The sequence below is a fragment of the Macrobrachium nipponense genome, chromosome 41, assembly GCF_015104395.2.
Source record: "Macrobrachium nipponense isolate FS-2020 chromosome 41, ASM1510439v2, whole genome shotgun sequence".
Taxonomy (NCBI): domain Eukaryota; kingdom Metazoa; phylum Arthropoda; class Malacostraca; order Decapoda; family Palaemonidae; genus Macrobrachium; species Macrobrachium nipponense.
This window is the reverse complement of record NC_061102.1, coordinates 33,612,876-33,630,761: the sequence shown is the minus strand read 5'-3', so window position 1 is coordinate 33,630,761 and position 17,886 is coordinate 33,612,876. Positions and strand designations below refer to the sequence as shown.

The window sequence follows — 17,886 nt, the reverse complement described above, 5'->3', positions numbered from 1 at the left end:
AGCTGTTGAGTTGTTATTGGAATGTTTTAAAATTTGGCTAGCATTAGTGTTAAAAAGGGATTTTGACGAAGGAAAAATCTATTTCTGGGGAAAACCTGTGTCACCCGGTGAAAAATCCCTGTAGCTCATTTTTCAAGCATAAATATATCCTAAATATACCAGAGAAAAAGCTTACATGGTATGCTGAAGTTACTACCCTCAGCACGAGCATCCCGAAGGGTGTCGGTATAAGTAAAGGGGCGAAGTGAATTACTATTCACAGATCCTCTGCCACTTAGAAGATTCCCTCTTCAAAATCCCTTGCGGTGGGAGCCGTTCCAAGCATCCCCTGCCTCACCCTCCACTCGCTACTACTACTAATACCCACGCGCTACCTCATTCCTGGAATATACCTCCAGGCTTGGATTGGCCAAGGGTGGGGGAAAGTAAGGCGAAATGGGTTTTTTTTTTTTTTTTTTTTCAGTCTGGGTTTTTTTTTTTTCGACCGGGCAACACAGGTCTTCCCCCAGAAATAGATTTTTCCTTTGTCAAAATCCCTTTTCTGGGTTCGACCTGCGTCTGCCGGTGAAAACATATAAGAGAATTCCATCCAAGCCAAATAGAAATCAAACCAGTATATCAATGGAGGTTAATAAAAATCTTAGGTTTCATTGAAATTGAATTTAATGTCTAAACTTACTGTAGAAAATACTTATATACTACTTAAACTATGGCTTAAACTATGACTTAAGCGTAATATTTACAAGAACTGGTAATGCTAAAGTACAACATGGTACCTAAATTAACTGGACGGATATGTACAGATTGGACGTGAAACAATCATGGCTTTACGACCAATATCACAGTAATATATACATAAGTTCCGAGGGCGGGATGGCCAAGGACCAGCCCGGCCCGGAAGAGATAGGTTGGTGGGGAATACAAGTGAGTCAGGCAGGAAGGAGAGAGTATTAGTAAAAGGGAAACAGAAGGGCTAGAAGGAAGTCTATAAGGCACAATTATTCAAGGGAAACTATGCTTCCCGCTGCCACTGTTGGGAATTTAAGGGCCTCTATATTTTTGAGATAGTGGCGTTTAAATACTGCTAGAGATTTCCAACCCGTGTACTTCTTCAGGTCCTCAAAGTTCATGTTTTGAAAATAGTTAATAGAGGTGGCTACTGCCCGGATGTCATGGACTGAATCTGGATTGGCTTGTTTAATAAAGTATAGTATTTGTTGCCTAATACCTTTCAGAGAAATTGTCCCACTTTTCTCTCTAATAAACAGAGGGCCTGAAGTCTTTTGAGAAGTCCTGGCTAGGAAGGATTTCAGTGTATTAACCGGAGACAATGATGTGTCCTGCATAAGAGGGGGAATTTTCCAAGGAGTCCACCTGTTCTGTGGGTCCTCGTTTTTAGCCAGATCAGGTGATAGCAGGACTTCACTTGATGGAAGGAATTCAATATGGCCTGGATTCCTGGAGAGAGCCGAGAGTTCAGATATTCTGGCTCCTGAGGCTAGGGCCATTAAAAATAATGTCTTCCTAAGAAGGGTTAGATATGGGCATGCCTCATTGTTAGAGTCCGAGGCAAGTCTAAGGACATCATTCAGGAACCAGGAGACCAACTGGGGGCGATCTGCTGGTCTCAAGGAATCGAGGAGAAGTATGCGTCTGATAGGTTAATATTAAAACCTACCTGGAAAATCTTCTGTAATGCTGATTTTACCGTAGTAATGGTACTGGCGGCTAGACCCTTCTCGAAGAGAGATCTGAAAAATGAGATGGCCAAATTTGTGGTCATCTCGTGAGCATCTGAGTCCTTCAGAAAGTTAGCTAATTTCTTAACTGCTGAATCGTATTGTCTGATTGTTGAATCCCTCTTGTCTGATTCAATAAATAGGATATTTAAAGGGTCAATGCTTGCATCCTTCTGAGCTGCAAACTTCATGAAGTCCATAAAGTTAGGGCACTCAGAATTCTTGAGGAAGCTGACACAGTCTTGAGTTTGTACTACCTTCGTCAATTCCGGATAGGGGATCTGTTTGGGCCTGAGATTCAGTTCTAGAAGTGGATACCAGTTGCTATTTGGCCAGTCGGGTGCTACTAGGGCTACCTGGCCTGTGAAGGATCTTAGTTTTTGTAAGACCTTCATCAGAAGATTCACTGGTGGAAAAAGGTAGATTTTCTGCCAGTTGTTCCATTCTACGGACATTGCGTCTGTGGCGAATGCTAGTGGGTCTAGATTGGGAGCCACGTAGCAGGGTAGTTTGTGGTTGGCTTCCGTGGCAAAAAGGTCTACTTGAAGGTCCTGAATTTGATTGCCAATCCACCGGAAAGAATCTTTGTCCAGTGACCACTCCGACTCCAGCGGAGTTGTCCTGGACAGTGAATCCGAAATGACATTCCTGACTCCTGCTAGGTGAACTGCTGATAGGTGCCATTGGTTCTTTTCTGCCAGCAAGAAAATTGCCAGAAGAATGTGATTCAACTTGCTTGACCTGGAGCCTTCTCTGTTTACGCAGTGGACTACTACTAGACTGTCCGAGACTAGTCTTATATGTTTCTTCTTGGCCGGAGACAGACGTTTCAGGGTCAAGAACACTGCCATTGCTTCCAGGATATTGATATGAAACTGGCGGAATGTCTCTGACCATGTTCCTTGTACCTTCCTGTGCTGAGAATACCCTCCCCACCCACTTAGGGATGCATCCGTGTGGATAGTTAAAGACTGAGGAGGGAACTGAAGAGGTACTGACTTGGACAGGTTCCGGTGATCTGTCCAAGGACGGAGCCTCTTTGTCAGAATAGGCGGAATTACTGAAGACCTGTCTGAGTCTGATATTGGCTCTTGATCTCCAGACCAGATTGATATCCTTCAACCTGGCCTTTAACAGGACGTCCGTCATGGACGCGAACTGTAGCGAACCTAGAATCCTTTCTTGGGCCCGGCGAGAAGCTTTCTTGCTCTTTAGAAAACGCTTTGTGGCTTTTTCTATCTCTTTTGCCTTCTTGATTGGGAGAGATAGCTCGTGTCTGTTCAGGTCCCATTGGATTCCCAGCCACTGGAAACGAGAAGCTGGGGTGAGCCTGGATTTCTCCCTGTTTATCTGGAATCCTAGTGATTCCAGAAACTGCATTACCTTGTATGTTGACCTGTGGCATTCCTTGACGCTGGTTGCCCAAATGAGCCAGTCGTCTAGGTAAGCTACCAACAGAATGCCCTTCGTCCTTAGAACTTGTACTATCGTCTCTCCTAGTTTGGTAAATATTCTGGGCGCAATGTAGAGCCCGAACGGCATGACTGAATGAGTAAGCCTGTTTCCCTAGTTTGAACCCTAGGTACGGAGAGAAGTTCCTTGCTACCGGAACGTTTTAGTAGGCATCTGTAAGTTCGATAGAGGTGGTGACGGCCCCACGGGAAAGTAAGGTCCGAACCTGCGAGGTGGTCAGCATGTGGAACTTGTTGCAGCGAATGTACGAGTTGAGACGGGACAAGTCCAGAATCACTCTTCTTTTGCCTGAGTCTTTCTTGGGGACACTGAACAGACGTCCCTGAAATTTTATGCGCCCCACTTTATTGCTTTCTTCTGGAGGAGGTCCTTGATATAGTCTATCAGGTCCACCATAGGTTTTTGATTAAAGGTGACTGGTGGAGGAGGCCCTTTCTCCCAACTCCACCCTAAGCCTTTCGAGACTATACTGTGAGCCCATGGACTGAAGGTCCAATGGTCCCGGAAAAAATACAGCCTCCCTCCTACCTGTGGACCCTCACTGGTTGGGTGCAGGTCTGGAGCCTCTTCCTCTTGCTCCGCCACGTAGTCGGGGGCCACCTCTGGCTCGACTACTTCCGGCATGCCTACTATAGGAGCGAAAGAGATCTCTCGCTTCATAGGTAGGGTTAAAGACCAGGGAAGTTATTATAGCCGAAGAGGTAGATGGCTGTGGGGCTGACGGAGTTTGCACTAAGACAAAACTGCTGTTGGGGGTGCGCTTTTGAGGTGGAAGGTTTTCTGACCTGGGAAACTGGCACTGCTTGTACGATTGCTTGTGGCCGAGAGCCCTGGTAAGGGTTATATCTCCTTGCCTTCTTGGTTTTTGATTGGTGTCCGGACCCTTCGAACTGACGTTTGAAGGGGAGACCCCAGCGAGCCCGAAGGCTCTGGTTTGCCCTGGATGCCTCCTGGAGGATGTTGGTAACTTCCTCCTTTGGGAAAAGGTTTTCTCATCAGATAGAAGACCTGATGAGCCTATTGGGCTCATGTTTTATGGAGGCACCCGCTAAGACGTGCTTCCTATAAGCGCGCCTTGCCACAGCGAAATCGTACAGGTCTGACTGGAACATTTGTAAAAGCGCCTTGGTCAGAACCCTGAACACTTGCTCCTCATTGTAGGTGGACGCTACCAACTCCGCCGCAGTGACGGAGTTGATAGACCTTGCCAGTCTGGTCTTTGCCTCGAACTCCGTTTTCACTAGGTGATCCGGAATCCTAGGCAATCTCTCAGAAAACAGGTCGGAAGCGCAGTCTGGGTCGAGTTTACCTGTGGTAAACGTCGCCAGAGCGTCCTTTCAAAAGTCTGGTCCAGTTGGAAAGAGAAGGGAGGTAGCCTCCGTCTCACTCAATACTGGAAGCGGCTTGTCCTCTGCTGCAGCTTGTAGTGTTAGATACGCCACCTTAGATGTGCATGGTGACGGAACGCCATCCGGGGTCACAAACATCGTGAAGGAGCCTATATGTGGCGTTAACTTCGTGTTAACGCAACCCCATTCGGACTAGGTGCGGACCCAGGTGTTTTGAGCCTGCTCTCTCGGGAAGATAACCGTCTCCTTGGGGACTTTATCTACCCGGGCCAGTGCATGTTGGGCCAGTCTCACAAACCCAGGGAATGGGAATTGGAGACCTGGAGGAAACAACTCGAAGTCCTTAATCGGCCGGGTTCCGCATCCTTCAATTGTAAGTTTCCCGTCCAAGAACGGGGCATGAAGTGCTAGCCTCCAAGGATTCTCCTTATCAAAAGGAGGAAGCTTGGAAGAGTTCGGTACCATCATAGACAGCGCCGGAGTACAGGAGTGAAGGAGGCCGGAGAGCATATCCTCCAAAGGCTTTATCCTCTCGGTCAGATACGTAAACGCCTGACCGAAGGCATCCGGGGCTGAGGCGAGGCGCATTGCCTCAAGCCTTTGATCTATGACCCCACTAACCTTCGACAACAGAAGGCTAGTGAAGGCTTCTAGGTCAACACCAGACTCCGCCGCCCTAGGGACGGTGGACTGTAAACCTATTCCCGCAGTAGGGGAAGGGTTTAGGGCAGCAGGCGATTGAGTAGAGGTCGACGGCTGTGGGGCCGAGGACAACTCCGTCGCCGTTGGCGGAGCTGGCTTTGTGCCTTTCTTCAAGGTTTTTGTTTTAAAAGTTTTTACTTTGGGAGTGACAGAAAGTGCTCCCGCAGCAGGAGGGGTGGGCTTAGAGAAGCCCAGGAAGGAAGAGGAAGAAGAAGGAGTAGGACTAAGCAAAAGACTCTCCTTGCTTACCTCCCCACCTACCTGCTCCTCCGTGACCATAGGCTCTAGGTTTATATTGATGGCCGCTACGTCGTCCATCAGGTCCTGGTCGTCAGTGGCCAACATGGTTGCCAATCGGATGGCTTCAATCAGCTGTTCAGCTACCTCCGCTGGCACCGCTGTGGTGGCTGTGGCCCCCTGGAAAAGGAGAGCACAAAGTCCCGCATCCAACACGTATGGCTGTCCCTTTGGGGCGTTCTTGCCAAAGCCGGCCACCCACTTCCTCAGGTTGGTCCTCGCTTCGTGGCGGGTCGCTGGATCAGCCTGTCAGGGAGGAATCGTATTAGTACATGCCTGGAACAAAATCCAATATAACATCTTATTAAGTTATTATGACATGACTTAAACACAAATGGTGTAGCGAAGAAACTTACATGCTCATCAACTAGAGAGGACACCATCTCATAGCACAGTACATGCGTCGGGGTGCCAGACCATGTAGCTCTCCATCTGTACAGCGCAGTTAGCGTGAGAGCGGCACACTACATGGCCATACGGCTTGCCTAGGGAGGCGGGGCACCCCTCTGCCTGGCAGCGGACCATCTGTAATGGAAATTGATTATGAGTACCGAACTTCGGTAAGCAACGGAGAAAGCATGGACCTTAATCTAGATAGGTCAAGATCTATACGCTACACAAGATCAAAATAAGTACAATGAATAAAGTAATTACTTTGGGTGAGATTGCCTGGACTCGCTTCCATCCGCTGATGCCGGAGACTGGGTGGGTGTGGAGGGGATCTCCGCCACCTCCCCCGGCACCTGGCTGGTTGGAAGGCTACGTTGCGTAGCTGGACCTAGTTGATGAATTCTGCCGAAGCCGAGAATTAGGACGGAATAGAGAACTGGCAACGTATTTCTTAATGCTCCATTGCCGAGTGTTGGGTGAGTCACACCGGCCTGGTCATTATAGGACCGGAGCATTGGGGGGGGACCCGAAGCTCTGTCTACTAGCTGAATCGCTCCTCCAAACTCTCTTGTAATGCAGGAGGAAAGGGGCTGGTGCAGGGGGAGTCGGTAGGTTATACCTCTGAACCTGCACGCATTAATTTAAAGGGAGCGAAGCTACCTCCCGAGTGAGAAGGGTTGGAGAGCGAAGCAACGAGCAACAGAGCTGCTATAATGAATGCTCCATAGCTACGTCCGCTGACTGGTGCGGTACCGCTTGTGAGTCGGCGGCGTCTACTCGGAGACACATGGGGTGGTATATAAATAATAACACTACACCATTCCCTCCCCCTTATTTCACAGTCCTCCCCTCCCCCTCTAATAATAGGGGGGGGGAAGAACGTGGCGCATGTGGTTGGTCACGAACGCCTGGTCACCCACCCGATCAGAGATGGACCTATAACAGGTAACATGGCCTACCCTTTGTAGGGAGAAGGCCGACTGGCTCATGGCCAGTCGTGGTTAGGTGGTGGTCGCTCACGATCAGGAGGCTATGCCGGGTAGCCAGATGTACCAGACCGGCATTTCATAACATATACACAATATAAATGTTACAATATACTATATTCATAGCGAGGTCTAATGGAGAGATTGCAAGGATATTAGGCTAAGAAAGGAGGGAAGGAAGCACCTGTATGGATCTGGTTAAGAACCGAGAACACAACAAACTGGGCAGGGTAGGCCAAATGACCACCCCTGCCAGACTGAAGTGGACGGTAGACCTCGACCAAATCACTAAACCAAAATTCTTCGGTTTAGACCGGCCGGGCGGGTACCTCAGGCAAAACTACTAAACCAATTTGTTCGATTTAGGCAGCAGTGAGGTAGATCCAAGATCACACCGGTTGAGAACTATTATCTTATAACGTTCTCCCTGCTAGCCTAATAGCACCACAGGGGAAGTTAGGTGTGTTTAAGGGTACTATGTAAGGGACCCCTAGCCTACCTTCCTAGGCTAGCCTAGGCTAGGTTTAACTAGGTGAGGAGATGGATGCAACCCCTCCAACCTCATTAAATCAATCATGTACAAAATCTAGACATATCTAAACCATACTACTCATACATATCCTCCTAATTCAGGAGGGAGGGAGAACGAGAGAGAGAGATGGGGAACGGCCCCTCCCTCTCTCTTCTCGAATATGATAAATACGACAAAAATGATATTATGCACCGTTATAAATCATGCAGAGATAGGCGCTAACCTGCCCCTGAACCGCTGGGGGGGCCTTTTATTTACAACTTAAACTAACGCACTGCTCTGTACCCCCAACGAAAGCCAAGGGCAGGTTAGGCCTACCCTAAAATCAGTACGATTGGTATTGTAAAACATATATGGTACTCACGCTGCTATTTAGAAAAAGTACATATGCCTAACATATAATTGTAATATTTCGTAGGTCTTGTGTGCTGAAAATTTGCACGCATTCCGATGACGCTCCCAAAATGGCGGCTCGGCGGGAGACGCTTGGAACGGCTCCCACCGCAGAGGAATTTTGAAGAGGGAATCTTCTAAGTGGCAGAGGATCTGTGAATAGCAATTCACTTCGCCCCTTTACTTATACCGACACCCTTCGGGGTGCTCGCGCTGAGGGTAGTAACTTCAGCATACCATGTAAGCTTTTTCTCTGGTATATTTAGGATATATTTATACTTGAAAAATGAGCTACAGGGATTTTTCACCGGCAGACACAGGTCGAACCCAGAAAAGATAAACTTAGTGAGCTAATTATACTACACTGCACATACAAAATAGGTGTATTGAAAGATTTAAATATTGTACAGGGTTGTATGGTGTAATCTTAGCTACACTTTTAAGCAATGACATGCCACTTTTGCACAGAATTCATACAGTGCACTACTTGCCTGTGTAGATACAGTAAAAACATGTGTGAATGGCCAAAATATAATTGGTAACAAATACAAATGTTTGGAAACGAATCGGTAAAACAAATTGAATTATAACCTTTTTAAGGAGCTGCAGTTTAATGAAATCTAAACTCTAATCATTAACAAAAGAAAAGCCTTTGGCAGCCCTGTACAAGGTAAATAAATGAGCTCAGTGATCTGGTTTAGTTATTTAATTAATAATAATTTCTTACAGACTTCTTGTGTGTTTGATTGTTGCTTGATTGAAAATCATAGTGGATAGGCTAACTTATAATATACTGGAATGAAATATGCCTTCAAATTCTACATAGTCTTATGATTTTGGGGTAGGCTAGCATAGGCTGCAATATCCATTAACCCTGTATCCTCTCTTAAAATGTATTTGCATCTCATTTGGACTTAATAATGCAGGGAAAAAGGGATTACATAGTCCAAACTACTATGGATAGCTGGTGGTCAAATGAAAAATTGTTTGGCAATCTGGAACCCTTACTTCATTGTCTGGTATCCATTACAAATTAAGAGTTCATTGTTCACCATTATTTTTGCAAGTTTACTAATGATTTTAGAGCTATAGCACTTTTGATCACTATAGTGTCTTAAACTCTGGGTTTTGCTAAGTGTTAAACACTAATATCATACTGCATTCCATCAAAGGTCACTCTTGAAATGGAAAATTGATGCTTATATTGAAAAGATTTTGCTCTACTGGCAGTTATTTTTTGGAATCTGGGTAATAAATTTAGAAACTGAAGAGGACTCCACAGTTTATGGTAATGAGGTGTAGTAGTCTAAAATATTTAGTGGCTTCAGGAAATTTATTCTATCCTTTTAGATTCTTTCATGAGACATACATTCTCATGCCAGTCAGGCACCACCAACTTATCCAGTTACAACTGCCCTTATCAACCAGCAAGCATGCATCACCACTTCCAGTTCTTGGTTCTTTCCTTTAAAAAGCTAAAAGTTCATAGTGGGGAAAATCTAGAGCAGCAAATGTCAGTACAGTGGTCCCCCAATATTCGCGGGGGATGCGTACCAGACACCCCCGTGAATAGTTAGAACCCACGAATAGTTGGAACCCTATAAAAATACTGAAAACCTCCTATTTTGCTTTAATAGTTTTATCACAAAGTGATTTTATTATGAAATTGATAAAAAAAAACAGGAATTTGGGGATATTTCTTATAGGAAAATACCGCGAATAGGTGAATTTTCCGCGAATAATGTGGGGAAACATTCCAGAGAGAAATCTGTGAATATGCGAGTCCGGGAATCCGGAGAACGCAAATACAGGGTCTTCACTGTATACAGTAAATAAAACAGTACTACTACTGTTTATTTTTGCAATGAATAGATTTATAAGACAAAACATTTTTAGCCTTGTGTTGAATGGTTAGCATTGGAGCACAATTTGTTCCAGCAACCTCACTTAAGTTATGGCCAACTTAGTATGCTCTTTGATTGTTCAAAGACAATTTCGGGTAACTCGTATGGTAGTGAAATCTACATACTATCACCAAATTTACTATTTGCATATCATTTGTTGGCAGTGCTCTGATTGGTTTTCCCAGAAATTGTTTTTTCTTTGGAAATATTAAAATATTGGAAGTACTAATAGATTCTGATTAGTAAAATATACTACCTAGGAACATTGTGTATTTCTTCTATTGTGAAATACTCGGCTTGACATAGTACACCTGTCAAATTCAATACCGATTCCATTTCAGACATTCCAGACTTTTCATGTTTTTAATTGGATGAGGGTTTTGCAACCACTCATAGCCACCCACAAGAGGGTATATGTTGGGCAATAATTGCTGTTGAAGGAGCATGTGCTGGCTGGTTTGCATATGCTCAGCCTTCACTCATGGAACCTTCATACATAACTACTAATGACAGATAAGGCCACAACTGTCTCCCTGGAGCACTTAACTGGTTGTAAACTTCTCAAAACATGTTTTTCCTTATTCTTCCTTTTGGGCATGTCTTGAGCTGCAGATGCTATTGAACATGGTCTTTTCCACATGTCTTGTTTGAGGTATGCCAAGCCCAGCAAGATGTCTCTCTTGTTATTAAGATTGCAAGACCATTCTTTCTGTGAATAATATCTAGATAACTTTTGTCCTCTGCCAGAGGTGTGCAGATCTGAATTAAAGCTATTTCTTTAGCAGATAACTGATTTGAGATGTACGTACTGGGAATGTTTTGAGAAATACCGATTTGTGATGTACTGGGAATGTTTTGAGAAATTTTTTCTTTAGTCTATTAAAAAATGTAAAAACCCTTTCCTAATAAAGCAGAGGAGTTAGAGGTTGTTCTCTCTAGGTTTTCCAAGGATGTTGAAGAATGTTCAGAGATAGGTTTGAGTGTTTATTTTCCAAGCAACCTCTTCAACCAAGGGATCATTTTAAGATGGGAGGATTAGTAGAAGGTGACTACAAAGAAATTTATCACAAAATAATAGCCTAGTCAAAAAGTCAATAATTTACAGAAATGCAATTTTAAGACATCAAACATGAAGTATACTTTATATGAGAAGTGCTTAAATGTATATAGTATGTATATAATGTACTTCTTTAAATAAGTATGATTCATTGTACTTCTGGAGGTATCATGTAGAAACTAAGCCTTAATGAATCAAAGTAGGAGAGCTACACATTCTGTTCAATGAACAAATTCTTAATTATTCAAAAAAGGTGCTATCAACACTATTTTATATATCAAGCAGTTAAAAAATGAGCAACTTTTAACTGCAATCACTTACCTCAAAGTTTCCCTGTGAGGCATGGTGATTTTCATGGCAGAGTATTAAATATGAATCTATATTGTTGAATAGTATAGTAATTGTATATATGACGTTTAGGATCTAAATGCTAGCCCCTTGGAGGCTGGTTGAAAAGAAATAGATCATCATCATTCCAATGTTAATGACCCTTTTCCTTTGTTTTGTTTAGTGCTGTTAATACTGGTGCATACTAATGACAATTAAGAGTTTTAAACAACAATATGTTTAGTAATTGTTAGAATGTTTACTCAGTTCACATGAAATGCAGTGAAAATATTTTGGCAGTAGTCGAGCTGTTTAATTTGAAAACTTTTCTGTTTCTGTATTACTTTGTTTGGTAAATATGTAATGCTGTTAAATGCAGATATTACTGACATATTAATATAGTACTTTCTTTCAAGCATACATATTTTAATTTAATTTTTTTTATTTTACAGATTATGCCTCAAATGAGTCAAGTGATGAGGAGCCACCAGCACGTAAGAAGTCGCCCCCTAAAAAGTCCAGTAGTATCCCTGAGCCTCCTCCCCCACCTCCCCCTGACTTTACTCCCACTCATTCAGTTGCCCGAAAACCTCCTAAGAAGCAGTTTACTGATATTTATGGGACTAGTAAGTCCATATTGGTTCTTTTTCCTGTCATCTTTCTTGGAGTGGGAGTTTTGTATGCTTAAGGGCTTGCCTATTTGTATAGAAACTTAGACGTTTGTTATTCAGTTATCCACTACCTCTTGTGATACTGTTAGCCAATTACCTTTTTAGATTGGTTGTGTGTATCTGTAAAATTATCCAAAATGTTTTGTCTTGCACTCTTCTGTGGTTGACTTTGCAGAGTCATCTGTTGCAGGGGTGCTTTATTTGGTTGTTATTGTACTACTTCCTAGAGGTAAACGTTCAACACAGAAAAAGCTCATCTTAGTTTTGGTTGTTTGTTTTTTAAATGAATTAACATAATGTGACTGGTATGACAATCCATGCATAGCTTTTATGTGCAATCCATAATACGTATGTTCTTAACCTAAATCTTCTATACATGCATTTTATCACTATGACCGTTCAAAATACATATAAAAGTATCTGTATTCTAATTTTTTTTAAATAATATTAATATTAAATCAGTCATAGACACAATGTTTAAATTTTATGCACCTAAAATCATGCTCCTTTTTTTCCCGTAGGTTTTTTAAGCTTAAGAACATGAGCCATAACAGCTGCATGTGGTAACAAAAAGGAATGCTTATTTGTGTACATAAATTCTCTGGGTAGGATGCATTCAATTCTAATGTGTGAATTTTTAGTTGTGTTTTTGATCAAGGTGTTTAAGTTTTTAATTTATCTGCTTAATTAAGGGATTTTGACCAAGGAAAAATCTATTTCTGGGCTCAGCCTGTGTCGCTCCGTGAAATGCTTCCTATAGTGTTCATTTCTAAAGTAAAATATTGCTATAATTACCAGAGAAAAACTAAAATAGTAATGCCAGAGAAAACTGGCTCGCTCACCTTTAATAAAGGTGTCGGCATGGTATCTGGGGCGAGTGGAAACCACTACCAGAGGTCCCTTGCCATTTAGACTCCCTTTCTCAATATCCCTCGTATACAGAGGAGCCGATCCAAGGCCCCGCTACCCGCTACTACTACAACTAGCGCCTTTGTTTGCATTCCTTTCGATAGCATCGTTCACACCACACACGTTTTTTCCTTGTGTTGTGTTTTTTTGTCTGGATTTATCCACTTTGTTCATCAACATGGATCGTCAAGCTTCTGCATCCAAGTTAAGTACTACTGCATTTGTTTGAGATCATTTTGAGACGGTTTTTGGCATATTAAGCCAAGTTATCTTAGGTTATATGTGTGAGCGGTAACACATGCGTTGCCGTTCCCGCATCCCCTCCTCTTGGCTCACCAGCCGCATGATGATTCCCTGCTTTCTTGCACCAATTGGTCCCCCATACTAATTGGTCTAGATTGCACTTGAGCAGTACCCTATATAATTTATTTTAAGATGCATTTGCCATTGATGTGTGTATTTTTTAGTCCGTTCACGGGGGATAGCCTACTTCCAAACCGCATGCCTTCGGTCGTGGCGCTCGCTTTCCTTTCTTGCATGGGGGTTGTCAAATCAACCCTTGTTTATCAGTAAGATAGGATCTCTTGACTCGATTTCCTTACGAGAGGACCCTAGTTCCTTCGTAGCCTTTCCGTCCTTGAGCCACCCTGGCCGTTTGCCCCTCGATCATTCGTTACGGCATCTAGGCTAAGCCGCTCTGAGTTTCTAGGCTAGCCTAGCATTTCCTTCGTTGGATTTTGCTTAACCTAGTTTCTCAAAGACCTTTTCTTTCTCTCTCGCTCCATTTTTATTTCACTCCTTTCCCCCGTGTTAGGACAGGATATTTAGGTTATGTGTTACTTCTTGTAGCCGGCACCTAGTTGGCCTATAGGCCTTCTTGGATCGACTGGCCTCTCACACCGCGTGACTGTTCACCCGGCTGAGAGTATTCTCAGTCGATCACATCGCGTATGAGCCACCCTGCTACCGACCCCTCTCAGTCCCCCCCCCCGTCGCTCACCCACTTCGGTGGAGTGACGACTCGCTCCCACCGAGTCTCCCAGGGGGGGGAGAAGGGGGTTCACTGGGGGGTACACTCGGTGAGCAGGCCTGCCATACTCTGCCGCACTGCTAGTGGTGTAGGGGGGGTACCTCGCTCGACCGAGCCATGGTTGGCCACCAGGCACGGGGGAGTGGGACACACCCTGACCCACTAGGTAGTGTATCCCTCTCACTATCTAGGAAGCCCACCCTTCCCCACCCTGCTTCGGTGGCCTCAGGGCTCCGGCGCAAGCCTATCTATGGGATTACATTTTGCATGCATGTTTTATTACACATAATAACATCCACCTTCTATTGTAAGTTATTTCTTACTAAACCCAGTTTTTTACCCGGCGGAGTCCCCAACTCTGCCAGGTATTTTAAGCAACCCACCCTGTTACGTCTCGCTCTTCACCCTGTGTCCGTCTTGGGTTATATCCCTCACTCCGGCACGTGGAGGACAGCTTGAATCCACTTAATCAGTCAGATTTTATAGCTCCGGCGTCGCCGGAGCTGCAGTGGCGTCACTCTAAGTCCCCATTATCTGCCTAGGATGTTCTTATAAGTATACACGGGCGCCGGAGCTAGTAGTAACAGGGTGATGTTATCATGCATGATATATGCTGATGCCGGAGTTACTCCGGCAGCATTAGTATACCGCACACAACCACAATCCTACCCCAGAAGGTTGTTGATGATACTCATGTACCATTTGACTTACAGGTTACCTGTTGTCTGGAGGAGGGTGCAACGCCGTTCTCCAGGAACCCTGTGGGCACGTGGTCTGCCGGGCACATTCCAGCTGTGCAGTTTGCATGGAGGATTATGTGGTCTGGCACCATGAGAACTGCGTTATCTGCTACGCTTTGGTTAACGAAGCCACCTCCGAGGTATGTAATACAATGAGAATCAATATACTGTAATGTACACTTTGATACTAGGTTAAGTCTATCTCTAGTGTTAAGTATTAATAATAACCCTGCTTACAGGGAGTGCAAGCAGTCTGGGAAGCTGTCTTATCCATCCTGAAGGCATGGGTTGGCGGGTTTGGACGGAACTCCGCCAAGAGTCAACCCTACATCCTGTCCCAGGACATGGCCACCCTAATCTTTCCAGGGGTGAAGAAGGGATCCATGGTGGATCCTGAAGTGGCCGCTCCTCTGATCGCCAGGATTCAGGAAGCAGTCGCACTCCCTACGGAGGAAGGCATCGCAGAGGAAGTCGTGGGGGACGTGGCAGCCCTCGACCTGGACCGCAAGCCCATGGCTATAGACGACATGGGCAACGGTAAGAATGGTAGAGAGGCAGGTTTGGTAGGGGCTCAAGGGTTGTCCTTGAGTCCATCTTTGGCTTCTTCTCCTTCCACTTCTTCTTCCTTCCAGGGGTTCGCCGATAGACCTCAGTCAGTCAGACCGAAGTCTTCATCGGCAATCCCTAAAGTTAAAAGCAAAACAGACTTCAAGTCTAAGCAAAAGTCCCTGCCGAAGAGGTCAGGAACCAAGCTTGTCACTATGCCGCCGGCTCACAACCCCGGGGCAGTCAAGCCAAAGGTCACTCTCCCACCAAAGGGGTCGAGGACCAAGGTTCCCAAGGAGAAGGCTCAGCACCCTCCTTTGACCCTGATGCTTTCTCGGATAGCATCTTGCAGCGGATGGGCAACATGGTTGGGGACTTGGTCCAGACCAAGTTCCAAGAAATGCTGACCCAGCTGTCAACTACACTGGAAGCATCAGGACAAACTATCCAATCCTTGTCGGAGAGGATAGTAGCCCAGGAGAACGTGATGTCTGGTCTCCGAGATAGTATGGCAGCAGGACAAGCACAGTCCGGCCAGGCAACTCATGCATTGCTGATGCCGGACTCGTCCAATCTCCCTCCATTTAAACCGAACAACCCATGAAGGGTAGCAGCACACGCTCCGTTCGCAGACGGTATGCTGACTATTGAGGGTTGTGGAACTCGAAGGCTAGAGGACTTCGAGTTCTATCCTGAGGGACTCCAGCCCCCTTTCTTTGGCTATGTCCTTTTAACGGATGCCACCATGAGCAGGGAGGGTAAAGTCCCGAAGGAAACAGTAATCCTCCCCCGGGACCAAGCTCAACAAGCTTGGCACCGGAACCTTGATGAATGGGAATGCGTAAACACAAAAGTTACTGCATTCAAGGGCCCTTTTACAATTTTCACCGTAAATGAGGACACTCCGTTGCCATTCATCTCCAAAGGGACAGAGGCAACAGCCCAGGCAGTCTTGAAAGATGAGCCTATGCCTCAGTTCCGGGAGATGGATCAGACTTCCCTTCTGCTCCCCGGATCAGCTGAGTTCTACTCGGATGCTCCTGCCACCTTTTCAGTGGGCAAACTCAAGCCGGACTGTGGTAACACGCTGTTCAGCGAGAGGTTGCTAGACTATCAGAAGCCCTAATTCAACCTGAATACGACGCTAGGATGAGGCTCAGCAGGTCCCTCAGTTCGCTGACGATGACTGAGATGGCGTCTCTTATCTACGGACAAGAGACGCTATTTAAAATCATGGCCAAGTCACTACTGCATACAATGCAATGTAACTTGTATGATTTCATGGTAGCTCGGCGTAACTGTCGGAAGTATGTTCTGGTGGAAACCACTATCCGCCATGAACCGAACAAGCTGATCGCCTCATCCATATGGGGCACGGACCTCTTCCCCGTCACCGCTGTGAACGAGGTTCTGTGCGAAGCGTCTAGGGTGAACCAGAGCCTGAAGATTCGTTGGGGACCCGTGTCCAAACGCAAACCCGAGTCCACTGGATCGAATCCCAAATCAAAGAAGAGACCTAGGAAGTTCCAGCCCTTCCAGGCTCCCCAACAGACTTTGATGCAGGCGGTTCTGGTACCCCAAGTATCTCAACCGTCGACATCCAAAGCACAGCCGCAACAGCAGTTTGTGCTTTTAACCCAACCGGCACAATCGCAGGCTTCGACCTCCTTTGCAGTTTCTCCGGCCTTTAATGTGACCTATGAATCTCAGTCCTTTCAAGCATTCAATAGGTTCGCTAGAGGCAGCAGAGCTAGGGGTCCCTCACATCACCGGGGCGCCGGAAGAGCCACCAAGTGGGGCAAAGGCTTCCGGGGAGCACGAGGTGGCCGTCCATCAGCAAATCAGTGAGAATCCCCAGGTAGGAGGGAGGCTGTACCTCTACCGACATCGGTGGGGGTTCAGCAACTGGGCACAGAGCATTGTGACCAAAGGTCTGGGGTGGAGTTGGCTTCAAGGTCCTCCTCCATCCAACACCTTTTACCAAAAACCAACAGCGGAGTTGGTAGAGTATACCCAAGAACTTCTTCAAAAGAGGGTAGTATCAAGAGTCAGAAACTTAAGTTTCAAGGGCGCTTGTTCAGCGTGCCAAAGAAAGACTCAAACAAATTAAGAATAATTCTAGACTTGTCCCATCTGAACTCATTCATTCGTTGCGACAAGTTTCGAATGCTGACCGTTTCACAGGTGCGGACCTTACTTCCCCGTGGGGCCGTCACCACCTCTATAGATCTTACAGATGCCTACTATCATGTCCCAAAAGCAAGACACTTCCGCCCATTCCTAGGCTTCAAACTAGGAAAGAAGGCTTACTCCTTCAGAGTAATGCCATTCGGGCTCAACATAGCGGCCAGAATATTCACCAAGTTGGCGGAAACAGTAGTACAGGAGTTGAGAACTCAGGGAATAATGTTAGTAGCCTATCTGGACGATTGGCTCGTATGGGCCACAAGTATCGAAGAATGTCACAAGGCGACGGTCAAGGTAATTAAGTTTCTGGAACATTTAGGGTTCCAGATAAACAGAACCAAGTCCCGGCTGATGCCGGAGTCACATTTCCAGTGGCTAGGAATCCAATGGGACTTAAACTCTCATACTCTATCAATTCCGCCGTTAAAGAGAAGAGAAATAGCCAAGGCCACAAGGCAATTTCTCAAAAACAAACAGACATCCTGGAGGAACCAGGAAAGAATCCTAGGTTCACTCCAATTTGTATCAGTAATGGATGTTCTATTGAAAGCCAAACTAAAGGATATAAACCGGGTTTGGCGCTCAAAAGCAAACCGAAGATCCCGGGACAAGATAGCTCCCATTCCGGCGATCTTACGCAAGAGGCTCCGCCCT

At 45.4% G+C, this 17,886-nt stretch overlaps 1 protein-coding gene across 18 annotated transcripts in view; it reads left to right on the top strand.

Moving 5' to 3' along the window:
- The window catches only part of LOC135212661 (epidermal growth factor receptor kinase substrate 8-like protein 1), a 273,346-nt gene that overhangs the window by 209,728 nt on the left and 45,732 nt on the right, over nt 1-17,886 (top strand). For 16 of the 18 annotated variants that reach the window (XM_064246307.1, XM_064246306.1, XM_064246303.1 and 13 more), the window contains one exon: nt 11,602-11,775. In XM_064246307.1, the coding sequence (XP_064102377.1) occupies nt 11,602-11,775 (174 nt within the window). The remainder of the gene's footprint in view (nt 1-11,601; nt 11,776-17,886) is intronic. The other 2 variants (XM_064246309.1, XM_064246299.1) reach the window with 1 other exon arrangement.